Source organism: Mytilus galloprovincialis, chromosome 10 (genome assembly GCF_965363235.1).
Source record: "Mytilus galloprovincialis chromosome 10, xbMytGall1.hap1.1, whole genome shotgun sequence".
NCBI lineage: Eukaryota > Metazoa > Mollusca > Bivalvia > Mytilida > Mytilidae > Mytilus > Mytilus galloprovincialis.
The window spans coordinates 67,565,780-67,592,339 of record NC_134847.1 but is presented as its reverse complement, the minus strand read 5'-3'; the positions used below and the strand labels follow the sequence as shown (position 1 = coordinate 67,592,339).

The window sequence follows — 26,560 nt, the reverse complement described above, 5'->3', positions numbered from 1 at the left end:
CAAATATGTACATAAATAAAGGTCTGATAATGAGCATTGTAAATTCAAAGATACACTGTATACAAAGTTAAAAGGCCCACTTTACATTAGTCTATACTGAACTCAATGTTTACACAAAAATGTATTGAAATGTATGATCATGTGGTTTACACATATTGTCAATTTTCTTTCATGGCATATAGACATGTATCTCTATTCAACAGGAAAATTCTATTAAAATTAATTTCATATGACAAAAATTGAAAGCATTTCAAAAAAAAAAAAATTCTGTAGCAAATAAACAGAGCAAGGCTTATCTGACCTTTTTATTATTCATTTTCTATGTATTAGATTACAAACTTTTATTCAGGTAATAGAAGGTTATACTGTTATAGTAAGCAGTGGCAGATCCAGGGGGAGGGTTCTGGGGGTTGGATCCCCCCTTTTTTTGGATGATCAATGCATTTGAATGGGGACATATAGTTGGAACCCCCCTTTGTCCTGGGTTGTATACCCCCTTTTAAAATGGCTGGATCCGCCCCTGGTAAGTTTACCCCTTGCTTACAAATTATTCTTTATTCATTTTAAAATCTAAGATAAATATTTTTCTCTGGATGTTAAGCAAACAAAAATATATAACTGTAGGTGAAAGTTTCATTTCTGAGAACTAACTGTTTAAAATATACTAAAAGAAACACAGATATTAATGTGCATGATAAGGGTACTTTAGAATTTACATTTGTACTTATGGTGTCCTGAAACTTCATAAACATAAATCAAAATTAATTACCTTTAACCAAAATAAATGGTAAAACACATTTCATAATCACATTTATTGCTAAAAAGGCACAATGTATAATTACTTTATGCAAATAAAAACTGTTCTAGAAACATTTACATTGTTATCAGTAAAAATTAAATCAGAAGATTAAACATTAACTTTTTTCAAATAAACTGTATAAGGTAATTTTCAAATCAAGCTAACACATGATATTTAACTCAAACTTAATCAAATCTTTTAGTTAAAGTTAGTTTTTACTTTCCCCCCAGATAAATAAACAGACTAATAAGAGGGTAGTAATGGGAGTACCTTATTATGAACAGGTAAAAGTTCTTGCCAAATGACATTAAGGGTAGTTTTTGATACAGGACGATATAATGTACATTTTCTTTTAGACAGTAACATTAATAAAACCTCTGAGAAATCACAATAAGGATATTTTGACAATTCACAATAAAATTTTAACCAATTTGACGCTAACGGTAGCCTAAAATGACGGTTTGATACCTGACGGTAAAGGGCATTCAATTATCCTCTAATAACAGCTACAAGCACACCCCTCATCACAGTTAAGAATCTACAACATCCTAGTGGGGGTACACATATGTGAAATAATAACTGAATTTAAAACATCTGTGGTATTCTTACTAAGCTTCAGATTAAAAAGTTCAGAATTGGTATAAATTTGTAAATGCTTGATTTGAATATTGATAAATATAATGTCTACCAAAGTAAGATTAGCAAAGAACATGCTATATGAAAAAGAATTATCAACTGTTGACCTTCTCTAAATAATAATGTACAGCTTGTTAAACTAACTTACATTTTATCCTAGGGCTCTTGGTCATAAAATTTAACTTGGTACTCAAAGTACAAAATTTTGCTCGAAACACAAGGACCAGAATTTTTATTGGTTGAATTTTGAGTCTGAATATCAGATAAGCATTTTTTTTTATGACTGGCTTGTCTGAACTATTTTCATGTCTTCTTATTGTTGATACATGCATACATATAAGGTACAATTTACCAGGCATCAAAAACAATAGTAAGTGATTGCTTCATCAAAAGTACATTAATAGATTAGTACAAAAACATCTCCAAATTACTGACAATGATATTGACATTGAGAGCAAAATATGAACCAGCTCAACATAACATTTAAAATCTGACGACATAATCTATTCTAAAGTTTTTCAGTTTGTGTCCTTTATTATCAATTTTCGTTTGTCTCCCACTGCTTATCTGGTCCTATTTTCTGCTGTTTCATTAGGCTATTGTCTCTTTAACACATTCAATGTTTACATTCTCTTTTCATTATATATTGTATTTCTGGATTAATATTTGCAACAAAAAAATTGTTTCTATGCATTGATTATTGTTTCCTAGGCAGTTGGAGTGAAATTCACCTTTAGAAAAATCATTTCATAGTAAACAGGGTCTCTCACTCACAAACTTTACATAAAAGTCCTTTAGACTTTATTTTTTATTCAGTTTGTGAGTTAATCGCCCCTGTTTACACATCAAAAACCTCTAAAAAAAATGTGTTTAATCCTAAATGTATATTGTCTTAAATTTTCCCAAATCAGTTAAAATGTCATACACCCACATATCATTATAAAACGTCTTGGTATGAAAGGTTTACTGCTGTTTGGTTGATTTCAGTAAATAAAAGAGTGGCACACTTACAAAATATATGTTGACAAATTATACATGTACAATAAATTAATATCTCAACCTTTTTACAATACAAGCAGAGATCATTAGAGGGTACTCTTGAAAAGAAGGGTCTGGTCTAATAAAGTCCTTTTGTTTTGAATGGGAAGTACTTCAAACTATATTTACAGTTGTATTTAAGACACTTGATATACAAATTGCAAACAAAATGTTTACATTTTCTCTTCGTGTTCAAAAGTAATCTTTATTTGAAGTCTTGTTGTAGTGCAGGTTTGTATTTATCTAAACTTACTAAAGAATTGTATAATATTTTACAAATTAATTTATAAAAGCCTTTCTTACCTGGGACATGATATTTTGTACTCTGTAGATTGTGAGTTTGAGCAAATCTTTCTGATAGCATGAAAATAGGTCGCTGCATCATTATAAACTTGTTATTGCCTATATCCAGTTTTTTTTGGGAAAATGTAAAAGTTCCAAGGGCTGCTATATTCACACCCTGAAAAGCAGATAAAATATAAATTTAAAACAATTTATATTCCAACAACAAAACACTTTGTATAAAAATAAAAATAATAATAATCTAATCTACAAATATTGAATGAAAGATCCCTGTTGAAAAATAATCAAAAAATGTATAATTGATCATGGTGTCATTGGTGATGAAATTAAAACACATCCAATATAAAAAGGAAGATGTGGTATGATTGCCAATGAGACAACTATCCACAAAAGACCAAAATAACACAGACATTAACAACTATAGGTCACCGTACAGCAACACTTGAAACCTGATACTAAATTTCAGGAAGATCTGCAATTCCGACAAAAATGCAGAGAAAATTCAATGGGAAAAATTAAAAACAGATGGAAGGACTAAAAGACATGTAAAGATAGACTTTATAATTTGTATCATTAACACTCACTACATGTCATAAATACATTAATACTGTAAGTGTTAAAGATACTCAGAATAAAGAAATTTTAGGATGTTGGGTTTTATTTAATTATGGCAAACAAGATTTATATTCTATAAAAAAGTAATTTACATAAATCATATTTCAATTAAAATTTTGTTACAATCACAAACAGGTTATATACATGTAACTTGTATATATATATAATATATATATATATATATATATGTAATGTAGATAAAAATAAATAAATAAATAAATGAGATGTGAGTTCAGTGAGCATGAGACAATGCATTACCATAACTAAGTTAAATGAATTGATGTACAGTAACTACAGTCATAAGAAATTAAAGAGATAATCTCGGCTTCAATTTCTGAAGAGGTACAACTTCAGCAAAAAAAATGTCACAAGTGGCAAGAGGCAATTTTTCTGGCTTCAACATTTTTTTGGAGCCTGAAAAGCCTGTGACTTTACAATTTAACAAAGTTTTCCTTTTTCATGCCATAACTTGGGAGTAAAACACAATATAATAAAGGCTGTTAAAATCTGGATTATTTTCATTACTTATCATGCTTATAAAAACCATTATTGTGATAGGAAGAATTTGGTAGGAACTACATGTGTAAAAGTAGGTACAATGGAGAGCAACCATCTGTTAAGATTGATCATGAGAGATCAAAATTGCATGAAGAAGACAATTGCCTCCAAATAAATACTTCTAATGGTCAATGTTCATGGGGAACGCTCTTTAAATTCAAAAATTGTAACTTTTGAAGAATCATGTTTTGTGTGTTTGCAAACGAAATTATGTTCATAGCAACCCTAATAATCCAACACCTTATCCCTGCTAATAACCAAACAGAAACTAAAAATTCAGTGTAAAGCTACTTGTAACACAAACCTTTTGTTGGTTCATCTGACTTTCAATGAATCTAGATACATTTTCCCACACATTTGTTAAATCTGAAATACAGAAAAGTTAAATATTAATAGAAAAATCCCAAAATTCATCCAATTTTAAAGTGCATAAATTGTGTTCCATGTTTTAAAGTTGACAAAATGCTCTGTAAGTACATACATTTGTAATACATGTACATTGAAGAACAAATTTATTAATTTTAAAACCATTTTGTCCCAGGTTAGAGATTTATTTTTATCAGTTTGGTGTGACCCAAGGCTGTACTCTGGCCCGAGTACACAGTTATCGTCCCTTGATTTCTTTTTTCACGAATATAGTCCCTAGCCCTAGTGTGGACAGTGTGTTACTTTTTTTTTTATACCCCTTCCAAATTTATTTATGTTTTATGCCTCAAGTAGCAAGAAGGGGGATAAAACTACACTGTAAAAAATTTTGATTCATGAATTATAATGTAAAGTAGTGATTTGGTCCAGTTGAAAAAGGTAAAAAATTAGCATTTCGGAAGCTGTCAAAAGATTTCAAGACCCCCTTCACATAAAATTGTCCATATTATGAGTTGGACCTGATGAAGTTTTCTATAATTTTGATATAATTTGTCCCAAAAGTAGTACAACACACTGTAAAAATATTATGGAGAAAGCGCAGGTGGGATTTTTATTGTCTAAAAGAAATGCACTACGAAATAACTGTGTACTCGGACCCTATGACCTATAATTGTTTATTCTGAATAAATTGTCACTTGGATGGAGAGATGTCCCATTGGCATGATTGGCACTCATACTACATCTTCTTATTTACATAAATAAAATAACAATAACAATAGGATGTACAATGTAGGACAGCACCTGCTTGCATACAAATGTATAACTATGAATACATACATATATTACAATTTACATAATAAACAAATAAATAAAATATGATGAAAAGCAACAAATAGCGCTGAATCATTGTGAATGAGTCACCGACACTGTCATCCTGGGTATTACATGTATATTATACTCTAAGAAAGTACACATAAAAGTTGAAATAAAAGTTCTGTTTATCAGGTAAACTCTCAAAAACTAAACGGGTACCCAAATTAGATATCAAATTCTGAATACTTTTCTTCCTTGCTAGTTAGATACCCTGGGTATTATTACACACATAAAAAATACGTAGGGGAACAATTTGATCAAGTAGAAGTACACATGGAACTGTCTTTATGGGCCAATGGATAAAATGAGCTGTTCAAGAGTTTGTCTCTATCCACTTTCATGATTATGTTTTGTGTTTGCCCCCTTACTTTTGTATGACTTATTCTGTTATGTTTGCCTATGTAAGTAAATGACAATCCTTGATGTTCAACTAAAGTTCGAGGCTGGTATTGTTGTTTGTATAGTTTTGGTTTTATCAATATCATTCAACTTACCGTCATCTGATAGAGCGTTTATGCTTGAAAAGCGATTTTTCTTTGCATCAGCAAAGATTCCTTGCATTTCTGCCATTACTGCAATAATTTTGTTTTCAAGCGATATCAGGCTTTCATTATTTTATCTGTTTAAATACATATTGAGTTCACATTCTACAGTGTACATTAGTGTCCATAGTATAAACGTTGCCAAGGAAAAGATATTTTGATTGGCTATCACCAAACATCACAGGCAGAGCTACTAAAAAATCCGGATAAATTTGTTTCGAAGAAATTTAGAAATAGATCATAAATATGTATTATTACCAATAATTTATCTTAAAATTAGTAAGAGAAATTGAAACCTTTAAATAAAATGAAAAACAAATATTTTATGTAATGCGAAAATATTACTTCACCATAGTCATTAAAGCGTTTAAGACAAGGTGAATTCATGAGTAAGTTATGTAATGAATAAATATCCTGAAGACTCGCAATACGTCATTTTCGTAAACAACTGTGTTTTTATTCGTCGAAGGTAAATGGATAGACTAGAGTTAAGATAGTGTCATTGAAAGCTTTAATCACATAAAAACTACCCTTCTATTCTCTTGGGGTGCCATAAAGATTATTTAATCTGACCAGATGGGTATGATAAATGATAAAACCACCATTTCAAAGTGTTTATAAAATTTCCAGTGTTAAAAAAGTGTAAATTAACTGTAAATTACAAACATTAAATTATGTATATGTATGCTTAAGTTGAATGTACCAATTTTGGCTTTAACTTGATAGGAGAGAGAGCGCCTATTGATGGCATACACCTTATTGATTGCCATTTGTCCGCCATTACTGGAAATCACACAGGTTCCCGTTAAATTTTGATGTCATAAAGCAAAATATCTGACGCCACAATGGAAAAGTGATTGTTGTGGGCGTCAAAAGGTCAACCGGCTGAGTCAGCCTGGATTAGCGATAAGGTGTATTGGAGAGCGGTTTGAAGCTCTTGTGAAAGGGTATGAAGTCTGTAATATGAGGCAGGCATAACCTGTGAAAGGGGACGAAGTCTGTGTGAATTATTTTTTTTTATTCAAACATGTTAAAAAAAGAAACGGAAATACTGTAACGTGTCCGAATTTGGTTCTTTTATTAGGGATTTTAGTTGTGACGTTATTTAAGTTATGACGTCAAATTCATTGTAAACAAAGAAACGCTGTCATTAGGTAACATGTTTTCTGTTCAAACAATAGGGCTCTTCACGGTTAGTTTGGCCATATTGGATAAGGGGCAGATTTATTAGAAAAAGGTGGAAATAGTATGAAAGTATTCAATTTCAATATTTTATTGGAAAGAGCACAATAGAGGCGTGATCTAAATACAGATAATTATAAAACAACATATAAATGAAATATAAAGATGCATGTAACAACAAGTTATAAGACAATTCTGTGTATGTCATTACATTATAAACTAATATTGATACCATCATAAACTTATACATGTTATACATCAGTTTTATTCTAGATTTTCATAAATTTACTTAAAACACACAATATAAGATATATATGTATATGCACGAACTACTGTAGAAGATTATTACCTGAGGCCAAATAAAAATATATGTGTGGTTCCAGTAACCCGACCGACCCTAGTTAAAACCCCCCGACCCTAGAACTTTTTTTTTCATTTCTGAAAAATAAATTTTCAAACGATCAAATTTTGAGGAATGTGAATTAAAATAATTAAATTCATAGATTTCTGTCATCTGAATTTCCATCACAAGTATCTGTTATGGCTAAAATGCAACAATTCATAACAGAATGCAACAAAATTAACTAAAAACGTATCATGACTGTTTATTTTACAACCAAACACATGTAAAAATGGCGCACTTCCGGTTGGGGCGTGTATAATACCGGAAAAAATTTCGGTAAACACACGATTTTTTTCCGGATTTTGACATTCAAAAAAAAAAAAAAAAAAAAAAAAAAAAATGCCGACCTACCGACCCTATTTTTTATGCAGTTAAGCTGCATTATGCGAGCACCCTAGATTTGTGTCCTACCCAATAAATGCTGAAATACTTGCCATTGTTATTATCTAGCTCGCTACTATGTTATATATAACTAATTGAACACGTTTTTAATACTTTTTATTCTGGATTACAAAAAATATGACCAGAAAAACCTTAAATGATCGTCGATTTATCCAAAAGTTTTGAAGTTACACATAGGAAGTAGTGCTTATTAAGAATCCTTGTGTAGTTCATTATGACTTGTGCTTTTAGCTAAGATGCCAAGGAACAATTGTATGAAATATTTAATCGCCGAAAATCTCTTAAGACAAGTAGTTTAGATTTCCCAAATGGCAAAAGTCGTAGGGATATTGTTTGTCATCAATACGTAGTACAATTACGTCAGTAGTCTATTATATAATAAGTTCAACTGTTCATGCTGTTGGCGGCAATTTCAAATTAGAAAAAAGAAATTTTCGTAGTTTCAATTTGGAGGCAGGTGTGCAAATTAGCGGTGGTCCGAGGTCCGCGACCTTCCACTTTTGCAAGCGGAATTTCGACTAGGATAGTTGGTTTTCTAGCTACGCCCGACGTAGTTACCTTCCACTTGAAAGAAAATAAGAAATTTCTTTGCAAACCTTCCATGCAAGTCACCAAAGTCTCCAATTAAACGAGCTAAAAACTTATTTTTATCATTATTATTCATGACAGCGATGTTCATTTTGTTCAACCGCTAGCTTTATACAGAAAATCGCCGACAAATATTGTATAAATTCGAGTAAAATCGTATCTGATTGACAAAAACAACATTGTAAACACTTAACAATGGCGGCCGTGAAGACAAAATTTTACAATATCGGATCCGATTCCGGAAGCGGATAAGGATAATTCCGGGTTTGGCGATCAATTACAAAATAAATCAAAGCAGGTGAAAAAATAAATCTATGCATGGTAAATGAATATAAACACTAGAATTGTAAACCAAAAGATATATGTAAAAGAAAGAAAAAGCAGAATAATATTTTATACAGAAAATCAAAATTACTTTTTGACAAATTTTAATTTAAAAATCCAATACAAAGTGACAGCTGGGAACAGTATATCTAACAATATACATGTTCATGGTCACAGTTTAAATTTTCTTTATCAGTGATAAATGATGATAATGCATATGAGATGCTTTTAACATACCTGCCAACTGTCACTATTTGCGGGGGATTTCCCCCATGGAGGCTCCAAAATTGAAATTTTGAAAGAGCAATTTTGTCCACAATTTAAACAAAACAATTAATTTTGCAATGACTTAAGGCTTATAAAAGTATGAAGAAGCAAAAAAAAACAACATTAAAAGGTATTTGAAGCCCCCCTAGAAGGTTTTTTTAGGACTCTGACATCCATCTTGCACGCAAAACCCCCATGGGGATTTTGAAAAATTGGCAGGTATGTTTTAAAGTGTAACATATTACTGCAATTTCGAAGGATTATTTGTTTTTCTCAATTTTGAAGGGTCAATTAAAGTAGCTGAAAGTTTCTTTATTTTCACAAATAATGCAACTATATTATGTATACCTAAATGTAAGTAAATCATATGATATATAGGTGGCATTCTTTGGGCCACTCTACCCCTCCTGTTTGATAACTTGGAAACGGTCGAGCTACCCACCCCTAAACCATATGAGGGGCAGATCCAGGATTTTAGGTAAGGAGGGCACAAACTTAAATTTTCGCCGAGCAGAGCGAGGCTAAAAAAAATTTGAGGTAAAATTATCGGAATATTCTTTATTAAGCTGAGAACAACCCATGCTCTGCAAATTTAAGGAGGGTGCAAGCCCCCCCCCCCCTGAATCCGCCCCTGCATATATATATATATTCAAGTATAGGACAATATAATAAATAAAATGAAATATAGGGGGAGTCCCTGGAGTTACCCCACCCCCTCCTGTTTGAGAACTTGGAAACGGTCGAGATCCACACCCCTTAACCATATATATTCATGTTTGTTACAATATGAAAAATCAAATGAAATATAGGAAGAGTCGCTGGGGTCACCCCACCCTTCCTGTTTTAGAATTTAAAAATGGTCCAGATCCCCACCCCTAAACCATATATATTCATGTATGGGACAATATAACAAATCCTAACCTCCCTCATATATGCATTGCTTTTGAAACCTTGATAACATATAAATTATTTGCCTTTTAAAATAAATAAATCATTAGATAAACATGAATGTACTATATATGAATGTTTAATGTTGAGGCAACATTGCCAGTTTTCATAATTACGGTTGCCTTGGTTTTTGGTTAACTGCCTTCAGCGCTTACAGCGCTTTGATTAAAAGTATGTAACTGGAACCACACATATATTTTTATTTGGCCTGATGAAACGGTATGGTGGTCTCTCAAATCAAGAGCTTCTTCAATATAGATACAAATAGATTTTAATTCTTTTTCAGACATAGGATTTAACATTTTGGTAAAATTTTCATCCAAATTATTTGAATTAATATCATTAATTTTATATTTAGATCTAATTTTGTTATATTGCGGACATTCAATCAAGAAATGTATCTCATTTTCAATTTTTCCTGTGCAAAATTTACAAAATCTCTCATTAGAGGGATGGGTTTTGTATTGGAAATCCTATTTGTGTTTTCAAGCAACTGCTCTGTTTTAATGATGTTTTCCCGTATTTTTCACACCATTTTTATTCCATTATGAAAATCTGCTGCCTATCCAATATGGCCGAACTAACTGTGAAAAGCCCTATTATTAAAAATGAATTGGTATTGAGTTCCTTCCTATATTTAACTAGACTGATAAATATATATATGTATTATTCAAAGTCTCATGCAAACAAGACCGGAAAAGGGAAGTAGATTTCTGCGCAGTTGCGGGGAATTGAAAAAAATCTGAAAAAAAAGTTAACAATTTTCTTTCGTAATAGGGGATTGTCCCCCCATATAATTTTTTTTTTAATTCAAACATATTTTAAGTTCTAAATCTGTTAAAAAAGAAATGGAAATACTGTAATGTTTCCGATTTTGGTTCTGTTGTTAGGGATTTTAGTTGTGACGTTATCTTAGTTATGACGTCATATTCAATGTAAAGAAAGAAACGCTATCATCAGGTTACTTTTTTCATATCAAAGAATAATTAGAAATGAAATTGTTATTGTGTTCCTTCCTATATTTTACTGAACTGATAAATATATTTTTCACTCAAAGTCTCATGACAAACTTACTGGAAGAAGGAAGTAGATTTCTGCACAAATGCGGGAATTAAAAGTGACCAAAAAAAGTAAACAGTTTTGAGTTTATTAGCACAATGAAAATTCCTGGAAATTTTCCCGATTTTTTTTTTTCTTATTGATTTTTCTGTGATAGGGGACGAAGCTTGTATAATTTTTTTTTTTTAATTCAAACATATTTTAACTTCATAATGTGTTAAAAGAGAAATGGAAATACATTTTTGTACCGTAATGTTTGTGATTTTGGTTCTTTTGTTAGGGATTTTCTGTGTGACATTATTTAAGTAATAATTTAATTTTGGATGTAACGCGTCTTCTGATTGGCTGACGTTATTTTGTTATGAGCCCATAGACATAATTTGGTCATGTGACCGTGACGTCATCAATGTTTTTTCATGGTTTTCTACGGTTTAAAATGGAATTTAGAATTAAATTATAAGAAATGACTGTAATATTTTTTCTGTCTATTCTAAATAACATAAAAAATGTGGTGCACACTGTTAAATAACCCGCTACACGCGTTATTCAGTGTGCACCAATTTTTGGGGAAAGACGGCTTCAAGCCGTCAATTCCCTAATGGGATTGGCCAGAGTATCATTCCCTCACGTCAATCATTTTGTTTTGATAGTTTGGAAACCCCCTCAAAATGTCATACTGAAATTGATGACAAGGAGAACAGATTGACTTTAAATACATTTTTTACACATTTCCCTTCTGTTTCTCATGAAATTATCGTATATTGAGCTTTCCCTTACACTATATACGTTTCTTTTACAGTCCGGAAAAATCAGTATTACGAAATATTCTAAATATATCTAACCTAGTGACGTCATTGTTGGAATGCCACACTACACAGGGATATCCTTTATTCATTATAAAAATCATTCACAGTATTTGTATACTAATTTTAAATTCGTATTTTTTAAATGTAAACCTAATGATGTTTGCTGTAGTGTAGATAATTCACACACCAACATGCAATGCTTTAATCTGAGGCTATAATCAGATAATTTGTAGGTCAACTTTCGCGGTAAACAATGTCAATAGGGATACATGAGATTGGGGAGGGAAACGGCAGTTTTCATTGTTTCTGTAAAGTTCTGTTTTTAAAATCTTCCTCCAATTCAGGAGCACCTTAATTGATGAGTAATTATACACTAAAATCAAAGTAAATGTTTCTGAACACTTAAAATGTGACATTTAGTATATGATAAGTAGTCTTCTATATAAAAAAAAATTGTGTTCCAACACAAGTATTGAAATGGTTAAAAAAAAAAAAAAAAAAAAAAATGTTGCTTTTTGTAGTTTATACCTATTGAGATTGGGGAGAGCAACTCCGGTTTTCATTTCTTTCTGTAAAATTATGTTTTTAGAATCTTTCTCCGATTAAGGAGCACCTCAATTGATGAGTAATTACCCACTAAAATGAAAGTTAATGTATCTGAACACTAAAAATGTCACATTAAGTATATATATGATTAGTAGTCATCAATTAAAAAATAATTTTGCGTACCAACATAATTATTGTAGTGGTCATTTTTTTCATTTTTTTTTTTAAATATTGCTTTTGTAGTTTAAAGCTATTTATTCATGAATTTTACAGATACATGTATATCAAAATGTGGGATCTGGAAACAAACTTCACACAGCTTATATCAATCATATTTGAATTTATAAGTACATGTATCCCTGTGATGAGAGTTGTAACTGGGAACTTCATCAATGGAAAATTAAAATTGAATAGATTTTTCAGTCCTCATTTTCTTGAGAATACTGTCACAAAAAATTGAGAATGGTCTTAGCCTGCCGTTCAGTTGTACATAATTAAAATTCTAAAATATATTGTAGTAGTTGTTAAATTCAATTGAATTTTAGATAATTAACTCCCAACTTTAATCAAATGTTTTGATTTAGAAGGTGCAGATCTCATTGGTCCAAATTGTCTCTATGATGAATTCTTGACTAAGGAAATGAAATAACAATAAACAACAATTAGTTTCATTATTGTCAGCCTTTCTATATGTTATAGCTGTTCTTTTGCTCATTCTTTGTATGTAGACTATCAAGAGATACCCCCCTAAAAATTGAAACAATGGCCGTCTTTTCCCTCAGAGCTCTTCAGCTCTTTGATTTTATGTTATTTCTTCATAGACAGAAAAAATATTACAGTCATTCCTTAAATGACTTCATATACAATGTAAACAAAGAACACTATCATCAGGTAACATTTTTCATATCAAAGAATTATTGAAAATAAAATTGGTATTGTGTTCCTTCTTATATTTTACTAGACTGATAAATATATATTACTCAAAGTCTCATGACAACGAGACCAGAAGAAGGAAGTAGATGTCTGTGCAAATGTGGGAAAATAAACAAGTCTAAAGAAAAAGTTGACAATTTTTTACAAATATTATTATTATAGGGAACTTTGTCCCCTTATTAACATGATTAACATCACTTTCAAAGTCTGTTAATTTGGAAGCATGCCAATTTCATATTTCTGGCCTTTCCATTCCATTTTTTAATTAAGATTCTAACACTTTTAAAAGAATTACTAATAAACATGTACTAAATGTATATGGATTACAATCAATCATTTGTTAGGAAAAGCAAATAAAAAATTGTATAACAAAATTCACCTCTATTAATGAATTTAGGGGACAAATTTTATAAATTATGGAAATGCTGGACAAGTTACAGTTTAATGGTAGTTACAGTTTTGCTATTATTGATATTAATTGAAAAACATATCCAAGAATTAAAGTCATATGAAATGAGTGACTTGTGAAAAATAATGTTTATCCAATTCTTGAAACAATGCATGTATATATATATATATATATACATGTGTATCATAAACATAATCTTCCTTGCAAGATTTTATCAATTTTTACACATCCATATCATATAATCGTAAAATGAAAATTCTCTGGGCCTGTTAAGGTGTGAAAATATGGCAGCTAATTAATTGTTGTGTTTTTGTAACCATAGTTTACCGATTGTCACCTTAGTTAATAACAAACAACAAAGAAGCATGGATATTAAGCATGTGTATAACATGTACAATAAGATAACAGTTTCAGTGACAGATCCATGCATATTGCGATCATCAGATTTTTACGAGAAATGTCATGCTGAGTTCTCTGCATATGGAAAATGTATCAGTGAATTGTTTACTGTAAGCAAACAATTAAAAAAAAAAGTAAATTTCCTCCAAATTTGGACAAATTATGGAATTTTCTTGTCAGATAAAAAAGTATATGTATATATATATATATATATATATATATATATATATATATATATATATATATATATATATATATATATATATATATATATATTTGAGTCTGAAAGATTGTGTAACAATACCGATAAATAGATGGAAAACAAAACACTAAAAAGTGTTGAATATCATTGCACAAAGATGGAAAAACTGAACAGATGATATAAATTATACAATAATTGCAAATATTTCGGCTCAACAAATGGCCTTCTTCGGTGACAAAAGTTTTAACAATAATGAGATATAATGTATAAGGTGTAAACATAGATCACTAATAATACAGGTAAGTTTTGGTCGATTACCAAATACCTATTAAGTTTACTGGTTGGTAGATTCTTATAGACTCTATATATATATATATATATATATATATATATATATATATATATATATATATATATATATATACTTAATTTTTGTATTAATAAAAAAGCCATTTAGTTATATAAAACATATGCATCAATTTTTTTCTAATTTGAAATTTCATACAGTATGACTTTAAGGTGTAGAAAAAACTAATATGCAAAGAGTGACTGAACAGTGAACAACATATTCATTCTTACTGTTGTTTGGTCACGTCACAAGTTGAATATTCTTTGATATTTTAATTCTTGGATTAATAAATACTTATTACATTGACCATGCACATTTTGATGGAAATAAAGAAGGAAATGAAAGGATTGATAACTTTGACACCAAAGGAGTGAAATTATCAGTAATTAGCTGCATACAATGTTCAATGATCTAATAAATATACATATATTCACCATATAAATATCTTTGAATAGTCTAGAGAAAAGTTTTAAAATGACTTAAATCTTAAAACTGAGCAAATGGCATTTGATACATATAAATATTTTATTTTTAATTTGGGATACATTTTTAAAAACTATCAAAACAATTTTTTATTGCTGTGAATGATCAATGAGTGTTGATTTTGGCTTTGTCTTTTTTGTGAATTCTCAATAGAATTAGTAACAACATTAAATTTGGTATGCATGTTACCATGGTTACCATCTAAAATATAGATCCCTGATTTGGATTAGCTCAGCATTATGAAATAATATCTGTATTTTAATTGAATTGGGACAGGGTGTGTTAAAATTCAAAATAGTCTACTTGGCATACATATATTCTTAAAACATGTTAAAATACATTTGAACTACACAAAAAAAATCAATTACAATCCTGTTGGTTACCTAGCTCTTGCTATTGATACATTTAATTTAATTAATAATGTAACTTGATTTGATTGATACATTTAATTCAGTAATCATGTTACATTGTCCTTAAATTGTAATTAAGTACATTCAGATGGGTACAGATCTAATTGTTTAATCAACAAACCAATTTACTGAGAGTGATTTAATTAGTGACAAGTAACCATGAAGATTATATGTATATTTTAAACGTGCATTGCATTTGCACCAATTTTTAAAAAAATCCAATCTTTCATTTGTGCCACAAGGTTATATTTCATTTGCGCCAAAATATAAAAAACTTTCATTTGCACCATTTCACAGGTAGTACAGGTAACATGTAATGGAAAAGTTAAATATTCATTGCTGACAGCTGTATCATGGATAAGATTTGTTTCTACAGTATTTCTCCTGGATAATTGTTCATACTTATTTCTAATAAAAAAAACCTGGGGTTTAGAATTATAAAGTGTTCACATGTTTGAAGTGTATAGATGGACATTGTCAGTTCAGATACAAACAGAGGGAATAAGTCTGTATTTTTTTAAGATTAAACATACGGTAATTTATAATACGTTGTAGCTTATCATATGCATCATATTAAAAATCGTTCAGGTGTACCATAAAACTTGCAAAGCCAGAATAACAACTGATATTGTCAGAATTAAAACTTTTCTACAGTGTATAATTCTTAGAACTGTCTCGCAATTTTACTCCTTTTTAAATAATTATGTTAAAAGTAACATAATCTTGTTTTAACGAAGTTTTAGCATACCTTGTAGGGTTTTATGATGACTGAGTTCGGAGGAATATGTAAACAAAAACTGTCTTTATCATGAAAAGTCTCTTTTTTTATTATACTAGTTACTTGTATTTACCTGAATTATTGGCGCAAATGAAAGGTTTTTTTTTTGGCACATATGAAATATGGTTTTTGTGGCAAATAATTTTTTTTGGGCGCAAATGAAATGCAAACTGATGCAAAAGCAAAGCACCGTTTTAAACATTCATATGCAAAAGATATGTGTCAATGTAATGTGAAACAATATATGTTATTAACAATATTTATTCAAAACACACAACAAGCAATGACAAAGTACAATAAATATTAAATTAAAAAAATACAACATAGATAAATTATATGAATCTTTATAAACAACAAACTAAATATACATGATTCATTGTATATATACTTCATTTGTACTTCAACTAAAATGTTAAATACAAAAAAAAAGTGAGATTCTCTTGTTATCTATGGTAATCACTGGTATAAATATAGTTTATGTACAATGTATATGCCGTTTATTATAAATATTTTTTGGATCTATAAAAATTTATATAGTTGAAATCTTTTTCTGAAACATATTAAAAAATTCAGATTTCCACATTCTGAATGGAACCTCAACATATATTATTGTATATTAATAATTTATTCATTATTTTAGCTAGTAACATACAGTTAAAAAAAGAAGAATTAATTAAAAGTTCTGGTGTTATCCATACATTTTTGTTTTAATTAATAGCTTAACAGTCCAACATGGCATCAGCAGAAACATCCCTCAGTGCAGGAACTTCTAAATCTGACAAAATGGACAGACTCAGAAATTTACAACTCAGAATGGTAAGTTTCATTATAAACATGATAAATGAATTATTTACTTTGAATGATCAAATAATTGCTGCAAATACTTTATCCCAGGTGCACTCACAAGGATATTTACAAGATGAAGTTTGTAATATCATGAATACCAGTCATGTAGAGACACAATCTTGCAACTTTGATCTATTTGGTAAATTTTAGATATGATCATTAAAATTGCTGAATTAAAACTGTTCCTGATAGATACACATATCTCAGCCAATATAATATGAATTGTGGATTGGCAAACTACTTACGCGACTTATAAACAAAATTATTTTTTTTAAATTATAACCCTTGTCATCATGTCATGTTGCTCATATTCTTAAGGGTTTAGCTATAGTCATTAAATTATAATTACCAATTGGATTGAAAAAAAAGATAAGGTTATAATCTTTCAAAAATGTCTTTAATTTCTCCATGTTATTATTTGGTAAAGCAGCAGTACAGTGTTTATGTAAATCTGTCATATTTCCAAACTTTTCTCTATTACTATTTTATTATCCACACAGCAAAGAAATAATAATACAGCAGTTCAGGGAAAGCTTGTTCGCGACCTAGAATTCTGAGTGGGTCAAGCGTTTAATTAAAACTCATGCGAGAATATATGAGATTTGGTTGAACTGGGGGCAAAGTCATATATGGTACACATCAATATTCGGTGTTTAATAGGCGTTTATTAGGACGCCTGCCGCTTTCCCGTTTACCTGTGAAGTCGTTGAGTGTCATCTGTTTTTTGTTTGTTTATGTTTATGTGTAATAAAGTAAAATAAGTAATATTTTGAAAAAATTCGGGACATAGTGTTTAAAAATTACGGGAGAAAATTGGAAAAGAAAATTGAAATTACTGCTTGCAAAAAGCCAAAACGAAATGTTTGATAAAGAAGGAACGAGGTCCTTCAAGTCCCTGTAAGCTGTTAAGAACTTTGAAGATCTTTGAAGAAGTTTATGTGCAGAAATATAATTTTTTGTTGATTGAGAACAATTTCCAAAAACATGCTGGCGTAATGGCATTAATTGCCAAAACAGTATAGCATACAATGGTGACACTACATAATTTATTCTCTTTAGCCTTTTTTTCGGGAGAATATAAACAATCTAAACCGTATGATTGTCATGTAAGACGGAGCTTTTTGAAAAGTTGTTGCTGGTCATAACACATAGTCGTAATGAATGATATTATGCGATGTATTCAATAAAAAATAAACATCATGGCTTCATAAATGTTATGTTTTCAATATTGTATAAATAATCTGACCGTTAAACCTTGGTACAGTATATACGTTCCTTGTTCAAACCATAATAAAAATATAAAGTTCCCATAAAATCAAACAGCTTCAGATCGTCATATGGAATTAAAATCTTAGCAAAAAAGCCGCACCCACTTATAAGATATATAAATGTCTTTACTCTGACATATATATTGGAATTAACTAGATGTTCTGTATACAATATTATGACATTGTATGCTTCACAATATATCAAAATAAAATGCTGAACGACCCATCTCCCCCTCCTTTCAAAAATTGTCAATATCCGATGCATTTGAATTAAGCACAAAGCATTTATGTAAATACACGCATGCAATCAGGGCTAGCATTTTGAACATATATTTTAATGGTACCTAACTGTCAGAACATGATTACGATTATTAAGGGTATATAAATTGTCTCTAACTGTCGCCTGGTGAAATTAATAGTGTAAGGTAAAACTTTATGATACCATATGGCCTAGGTGTTGATTGACTTTTATTTTTATGACCTAAGATCAGTTCCTCAGATATGGTAATGAAATAGCACCTGTACCTTCTTGAATATACAGACGATCTGCTAAGTGAACATCACAGCATGGATCTGTCCATTTTTGCGTGAAGGTAACATTCAAAGTCAGGTGACATATATCTAACCGTTCCTTTTGTAATTAAGATTAATTAACATAACGGTCAAAATAGTCTGTTTTAATATGTCAGTGGGGTCTTCAGCTTTAGAAGAATGTAAAAACTTTGTATTTATAAACGATATAAAGTAGTATTTGGTTTTGAAAGATACTTAGATTTTCATTGTAATGTATCTATATTAACAAAATTGCGTAGCGGCACACTTAGATTAAATGTTGAAGTTGGTCGTTATCTGAATACTCAAAGAGAAAATAGAATTTGTATATGTTGCAATATGAATGTTTTGGAAGACGAATATCATTTTGTTTTATCATGTCCAACGTATAGATCTGTGCGCATAGAATTTTATATTTATTCTGCTATTCTTGGCCAAATCGGCACAAGTTAGATAATTTATTCTAAATCTCTGACAGTAAAACTATGCATTCATTCAAATGCAGCCGCTTGGAAAATTAGATCACATATAATGTCATAATATTATTGTATACTCTGTAACTTCTGTTCTCTGCTGCCTTTTATTTGTCATATGTTGTATATATTTTCGTTTGCCATAGCATGTGAAAATAAATTATGCATATGACTACAGTAATAACGATGCCGATCTGGTAAATCAATAAACTGATAATGCCCCCAGTTTATCAAATCTCTATCTAATTAGTCGATAACGCAAAATCACGATCGATCTTGCACATGCGCATTGCTTCCCTGAACTAGAGTATTGTTTTACAGTTTTACACAGAGTGTTTATTTGTATATTATATTTTAACTGGACTGAAAAATACTATTATGCAATTTATTAGAATGGCATATGGACCATAATTTGGTATTAGGCCTTTGGTTTCTTTTTGTATCCTTTTTTATAAGTTCTAAAACTTTAACTTTTATTCTGTGGGTTGTGTTGATGTTAGAATAGTATTAATGGAACAATTGAGTTTTTCGAGAAAAAATTAATACATTTTGATTCACCGTTAACGTGACAGGAAACAAAACAGGAAACCAATCTTTATTTTCTTTATTTTGCACAATATATTTCAAAAGACATAAATGAACACCATTACTAGTGTTACTTGCTTCATGTTAATATTTAAAATCTATTTTCAATGTTAAATTAAAGTTTTTTTTAAACGCGACAGGAAACCATAAGAAACCGAAAGCATTTTTTTAGTTTTATTTTATTGCAAAATCTGCTTAAAATGATCTGAACAGTATACTTTTTCTTAAAATCCATCTTAAATGTAACAGTATTATAAAACTCCTAAATATGTGCTTGTTTTGAAAACAATTAGTACAATTTATTCAGGAATTTCCGTATTTTCTTCATTGATACAGGATACCATAATCGTTGTATCTTGATGTTTTAGCCAAAAAAATGTATTTATATTTGGTTTTGAAATTCCAGTTATATACAATTTATTCCAAATAATTGGTAATGTAAAATTCTTTAAATCCAGTAAAGAAAACAACTTTTAACTTGGAATTAGCATCTTTAAAATAGGCACCATGTGATATTTGTGACCTGTACACCATCTACATGGTTTCCACATTTTAACCTACTTTAGTGGGCTAAAATCAATAAAGTACTTCCTTTCAAGTCATGCATGGTAAAAGTTTACTTTTCCTTTGACAAGTTTATTGCGTTTCTGATAAGTGTTTGCAGAACATGAATAAAAAAAAATAATTAAAAATTGTGACAAAGATACCAACTTTGTACATTCCAAGTGTAACGGTACATTAACATGTATTTTTTATTAAATTATCTTTATTCACCTAAAATATCCAGTAATATTTACTGTTGAAGCTAAATCAATCCAACGAACATCGGCACCATGATAGGAGACGTAATTTCGATTGAATTTTCCAAGGACCCTTTACATCGTTATTGGGAAACGAAGTGTGTTAAAACGTCGGTCAAATCTGAAATCGATTTTGTCAAGTCATTGGGCATTTATTTTCACACAAGATCGTATGTAACATTATGCACATAGGAAAAATAATAGACCCCCGGCGCAATCTCTTTGAAAATTGTATTTTCCTTTTTTAAACAAGACGAAACAAGCCTACAGATTATGTTTGCTTACATCCCGTTGGAAACAAATACAATGTTTAGACCTAGTATTTCGTATATCCGGCTGTAAGGGCGTGATCACATGTTAGTCACATGTTTCACGTATGACCGGAAATGATTAGAACTTAACGACAAAAACAATTTTAATAAATAAATGGACTTCTGTTTCGTGTGAAATGTAACGCATAACGATAACGTCATTTTCTAACTTAATTATTACGAAGAACAAAACAAGAATGTAAATCATCTCTGATTTACCTGTTTGAACATCTCGCGAGAGTTCGTATTTGCATATTGTTGCAAAGAATTCTTTTACAACAAAGCAGATTAAACCATCTAAAATGTGCGTTACAAAATGGGAAACCAATATAACGACAGTGTTCTTATACACCTGCTACAGAAATACTTATAGTTCTCGGCATTTTCTTCTCACTATTCTTATTGGTCGATGTTCTTTGTTATTTTAAAGCAAAAATTACGAATTTGCCGGTGACGATTATCTATAAATTAGTCAGCGTTATGCACTTTGGACGCTAAAAGTAACGCGAGAAACGACACACAAATACGGTCGTATTATCTTTGAAATTTGTTAATTTCAATTTTTGTTCTAGGGAAGAGTAGCATACACTTGTATGTTGATAAAAATAATGGCATCTTTAGATGTAGTTACAACTTTTCTTACAGTAATTCACATTTTATCACTTTTCTATAGTTATAGGAAACGGAGCCCAATAGCAAATTATGGTCCATATTGTAATTAAGAAATATTATAAGATTAACTATTTATTAAAAGATAATTATAACAAGATCTTGTTGAGATTATAAGTAAAATGTATTAAAAAAAAACATTATATGTGTATAATTTTATTGTGATATAGAGTGCATCTTTATTGGAACTGACTCTTAATTGTAGAATGAAGCCAGAAAAATGAATCACCAAGAAGTGGTTGAGGAAGACAGAAGAAAGAAGTTACCAGAGAACTGGGAACAGAAAAGAAAGAGAGTTGAATGGGATGAAAGCCAGGAGAAAAAACGTAAAGTATGTAGCATGCAACATGTAGAAAGTAAATCACCATAATGAAATTTACGTTTAAATTCATGTGAGGAAAAATGACGAGTGTGTAGGTTAGTAAAAACCACACGAAACTAACAAATGATAAGCAAAGTAAAGAGCAAAATTTGAGATTTACTGTGACAGATATACATGTATATTGATATACAGCTGAATATTGCACTATTTTCAGGAATGTGAAGAAAAAGGAGAAGACTTTGACAGAGTAAAATTGTTAGATCTTGGTGCTGATGAAGCAGAAAAATGGGAAAGGAAGAAGAAAAAGAATAATCCTGATCCTGGATTTTCTGGTTAGCTTTTGATGAAACTTTGCAATGTAAACTGTAGATAATCTTCATTTGACATATATTGATTTCAGTACTTAACACTTATGGGGAAAATTATAGCTCTAGGTAAAATAAAATTGAATTGACTAAGATGCAGGATGAGTGAAAAGATTATATTTTGGGGTTTTATCCAAAAATGTATATATCAGTACAAAAAAATAGTACATTCCCAGAAAGTTATACTTAGTTCTTTAAACAAAGTAAAAATACAAGTGGCGCCCCCAATAGATGAGCTCAAAGGTAACATGGCTGATTAATGTTAATATATATATTTATAGATTATGCAACAGCAACCTATAGACAGTATCAAAGGAACACAAAATCTCTTAAACCAGATTTAGAGAATTACCAAAGACTGAAAGAAAAATTGTAAGATATGAATTATGTCAAGATGAAATTAACTTATGCCAAATTATTAAATATTTTTTAGCTCACCTGACCTGAAAGCAGCTATTGCCATCAAATAGTGTCAATCATTGTTTGTTTACTTTTCCCATTTCATCCTCTCCTCTGTAACAACCAGGTTAATTTTATCCAAATTTGACCAGAATGATGTATGAAGGTCTTCTACGAATTATCCACATTGTGTTATAATTTGAAGAAAGTCTTGGTTTAAAGGCATTTTCTGATTCTTATAAACTAAATTCTTATTTGAAATAACAAGGTATTATTGTGAAATTAAAAAGAATTGATAAATGGTTCAACCTCCTAATTTAATGTGTATATAAATAACACATAGCTGAGAGGGTGACAGAGCAGATTGTTACCCTGAAAAAACATTGTTAACCGCGGTGAAGCCAAGGTTGACAAAGCTTTTTAAAGGGGTAACAATCTGCTCTATCACCCTCTCAGCCATGTGCTATTTAATCTATGATACTGAATTTCCTATTGTTATTGTCTTTTACAAATTAATTTTATTTTTAAAGTATTTTCTATGTCACGTACATAACAATGTTACGGGTATAAGAAAATACAACAAAAATTAGGCAAGTGGTTTTATTTTGACTGTCAAATATTAAATTTTGAACCAAAACGTAGAACTTAAGCATTGTACTCAATTACTTGATGAAAATTCAATCCAAAGACCCATTAATTATTGATTTTTGATTGGTCTGAACAAGAGGATGACATTTAAAAAAAAAAAGGTTACCTGCTCAGCCATGTGATAGAGTAAATTCACACCCTCATATAAGCCAATCAAAATGTTGCATTTTAACTTGAAGTATAATAATATCTGTTGGCAAACATGGCAGCACTGGTGACACGTATAGGTACTTGGGGAAGGGACGTTTGTTTTTAACCCTCCCCCTATTTTCCATTATTTTTTTTGTTTTTCTATTAATGTAAATTATTTTCACGTTTTTTTGTATAGTATTAACATAAATATGTGACGGTGCTATAAATAAAGTTTATTCGCTATTTACGATCAATTCCAAGTTAAATACCAACGGCGGTTACTGATATATATTAATACCTGGATTAATGTACATGTAAAATTGTAGTCATACTTTTATTTATTTTTACAGAGGTGATGAAGTGTATGCAACAACAAGTACTTTGAGTACAGTTCAACATAAAGACAACCCAGATGCTGTAGATAAAATGGTTACTGACTTGGAAAAACAGTATGTATTCTCAACAGATTGGTTGTTTTACTTTATGTAATTGTTAATTGCACTCTCACAGCAACAAGCTATTTCAATAAACATGTTTCTAATTTTATGTTTTCTAGGCTCTTTTTTACCTTATTTATTGTCTTTCTTCAAAATAAATCATTCCAAAAATTATAATTGAATGCCATATTAAAATCTAGTTTAAAGCTTATGTTGTTTTGAAGGCCAATAGTGGTGATACAAAGCTTCTACATATTGTATCAATAATTTTCCATTTTAAAAAATCTGATCTTTTGAAAACACTGAGTTGGAATTTTACAAAAATGTTTAACACTCATTCTTTAAATATCTTAATTTAAGAATTCTAACAACTCTTCCATCAACTAAGCAATATAACCCAAGAAATGAAGAATGGAAGTTCTTGAAACTTCAGTGAAATTTCAATAAAAAAAGGTCTACTTAAGATATACACAATTTTTTTGCAAGAATGTTCATTACAAGATCTGCTTGTCCTTTTGAATTTACATGTAATTATGCTATTCAAAACCCAAAATGTCCACTTACTACAAAACAAAGTTAACTAGGACTGATTGAAAAAAAAGAATTAAAGAAAAGAACTGTTCAAGATACATTTCTTTTAGAAACAAACCTGTCCACAATCATTCTTGATTACAGTACGGTCGCCGAGAGTAAAGGACAAAGTATAAATATCACTAGTCTAGTATGCTGAAATTTAACTATGTGTTCTTTCATCAAACTATCAGGAATGGCCAGTATGTCGGCGACCGAAACATTTTACAGCATTCCTGACGCGATTGGAAGCAGTACCTCTGGCCAAGGGAAGCCAATCGAAATGGTACAGAATTGCTGATAAAATGTCGTCTATTTTGGGGAAGAAAGTTAAATGAAGATTCAGACTACACAACCTATACTGTCTGTACACAGCCTAACAACTTATTGTATTATCCTTTCCACGATGCAAGAGGACAAACACATTTTGGCAGAATCATTTTAACAAACATTTTCACAACAAAAACATTTTATTTTAATTTCTTTTTATAGTTTACTTACATGCTTACAGTGAACTTTCACTTGCTATTAATAACATTACTTACCATTGTAACATTGTGACTTCTAAATTTTTACAACTCGATTTTGTACTTCAGCAGGATTTTATGTATTGTTTTTATCCTGATGACGGTGCCTAGGCACCAAAACAAGTTGATCAATAAATTTCTGCAGCAGTCCCTAAAGTGTTGTTGTTATAAGACTCTCTACATATAAATAAATATGTTTAAACTAATTGTAATTAAACATGTACCAATTATTATATTTTTATTTTTAAAGAATTGCCAAAAGAGAAAAGTTCAGTAGAAGAAGAACAACAGATGAAGAAGCAGATATAGACTTTATCAATGAGAGAAATGCTAAGTTTAACAAGAAGTTAGAGAGATTCTATGGAACATATACAGCTGAAATTAAACAGAATCTGGAGAGAGGAACTGCAGTATAGATACAACATAAACTGTATATATTGTAACATTGGTTTTGATGGTTTTGAACAGAACTGTATGTTTTTTGATAACAGAGGTTAATTTATATTGTAACCAGCAACTGGTAAGAGTTTGAAGGAACACTGTATTTTCAGATTGTTCCCTGTATGAATTATAGAAGTAATTATTACAAATGATTATTAAATTGAAAACCTTCTAAAAACATTTTGGATTAAAGAGTAGCTGATTTCTTGAGGTAAAGAACTTGATATTGATATATATTGAGTAGTTTTGCCCTTCAGAGAATTTTGGAACCTCTTGATTATTTGTTTTTTTTTGTCAAATATTTGATAGACAGAATGATACTTCATATAGTATAGAGTTTTACGAAGGAAAAAAACCTGATATGGATGACATTGTTCATATTGGATTGAAGAAAATATTTTATAATTCAATTGTGATTTTTTTTATGATATTATTAAAAGTATGTACGGGTTCATGAAAAATAAAGCATATATTAAAGTTAGAGGTCTATTTCACTTCTTTTCCTGTGAAATCTAGTCTATAATTAAACAAATTTTGACTTACAACTTTAAAGTCTGAATTAGTTTAATTACTTTTTTATTGTTTTGTACACAAATCATTTAAAAATTGAAGAACAACAACATTTTGAGACTGCTTGATTTTAAATTAAGAAGAATACTGTTCGTTTTAATTTAGATAATACAACAATAAATTGTCTCCCCTTTCATGAACGGTAATTTACTACACAGACAATATAAACTTTTACGTACATGTACATAATGAATTTAAGATTTCATATTTAACATACTGTTCTATAATACTTTATTTCATTGTGAACTTTACTTTGCCATAGAATGCATACCTGGAATGACATGATATCAATTTGGATATACAAAATTATTAAAGAAGACAGGATTATTTAGATATATCAGAAAAACACTGTACACAACCAACATATAAAAAACTTATTAATTTTGGATTTAAGATTATAGTGTTAGAATACTAGTATAATCAAGGC

The 26,560-nt window shown here is 30.0% G+C and overlaps 2 protein-coding genes across 8 annotated transcripts in view; one reads left to right on the top strand and one right to left on the bottom strand.

Annotated features, from left to right (window-relative positions):
• The window catches only part of LOC143048192 (coiled-coil domain-containing protein 81-like), a 28,307-nt gene extending 22,420 nt beyond the window's left edge, over positions 1-5,887 (bottom strand). For 3 of the 6 annotated variants that reach the window (XM_076221729.1, XM_076221727.1, XM_076221728.1), the window contains exons 1-3: positions 5,683-5,886; positions 4,254-4,315; positions 2,777-2,933 (exon numbers count right to left, since the gene is read on the bottom strand). In XM_076221729.1, the coding sequence (XP_076077844.1) occupies positions 2,777-2,933; positions 4,254-4,315; positions 5,683-5,758 (295 nt within the window). In that variant the 5' untranslated portion in view covers positions 5,759-5,886. Of the gene's footprint in view, positions 1-2,776; positions 2,934-4,253; positions 4,316-5,682 lie in introns of all 6 variants that reach the window. The other 3 variants (XM_076221725.1, XM_076221726.1, XM_076221730.1) reach the window with 2 other exon arrangements.
• A 189-nt stretch (positions 5,888-6,076) lies between these two features.
• Positions 6,077-26,354, top strand: LOC143048193 (pre-mRNA-splicing factor syf2-like). Of its 2 annotated transcripts, none has more exons than XM_076221731.1 (7): positions 6,077-6,199; positions 16,937-17,034; positions 21,928-22,053; positions 22,259-22,376; positions 22,691-22,781; positions 23,939-24,037; positions 25,373-26,354. In XM_076221731.1, exons 2-7 carry the CDS (start codon positions 16,951-16,953, stop codon positions 25,536-25,538), a joined length of 684 nt encoding a protein of 227 aa, XP_076077846.1. In that variant the 5' UTR covers positions 6,077-6,199; positions 16,937-16,950; the 3' UTR covers positions 25,539-26,354. The 2 variants fall into 2 exon arrangements, with proteins under 2 accessions (XP_076077846.1, XP_076077847.1); XM_076221732.1 differs by lacking the exon at positions 6,077-6,199 and adding an exon at positions 6,286-6,310.
• The last annotated feature ends 206 nt before the right edge of the window (positions 26,355-26,560 follow it).

Excerpts from the sequence above, each read along its gene's own strand:
- LOC143048193 (XM_076221731.1), top strand. The coding sequence starts at position 16,951 with ATGGCATCAGCAGAAACATCCCTCAGTGCAGGAACTTCTAAATCTGAC. Across the intron at positions 22,782-23,938 it reads CAAAGACTGAAAGAAAAATT|AGGTGATGAAGTGTATGCAA; the intron begins GTAAGATATGAA and ends TTATTTTTACAG. Across the intron at positions 24,038-25,372 it reads GTTACTGACTTGGAAAAACA|AATTGCCAAAAGAGAAAAGT; the intron begins GTATGTATTCTC and ends TTATTTTTAAAG.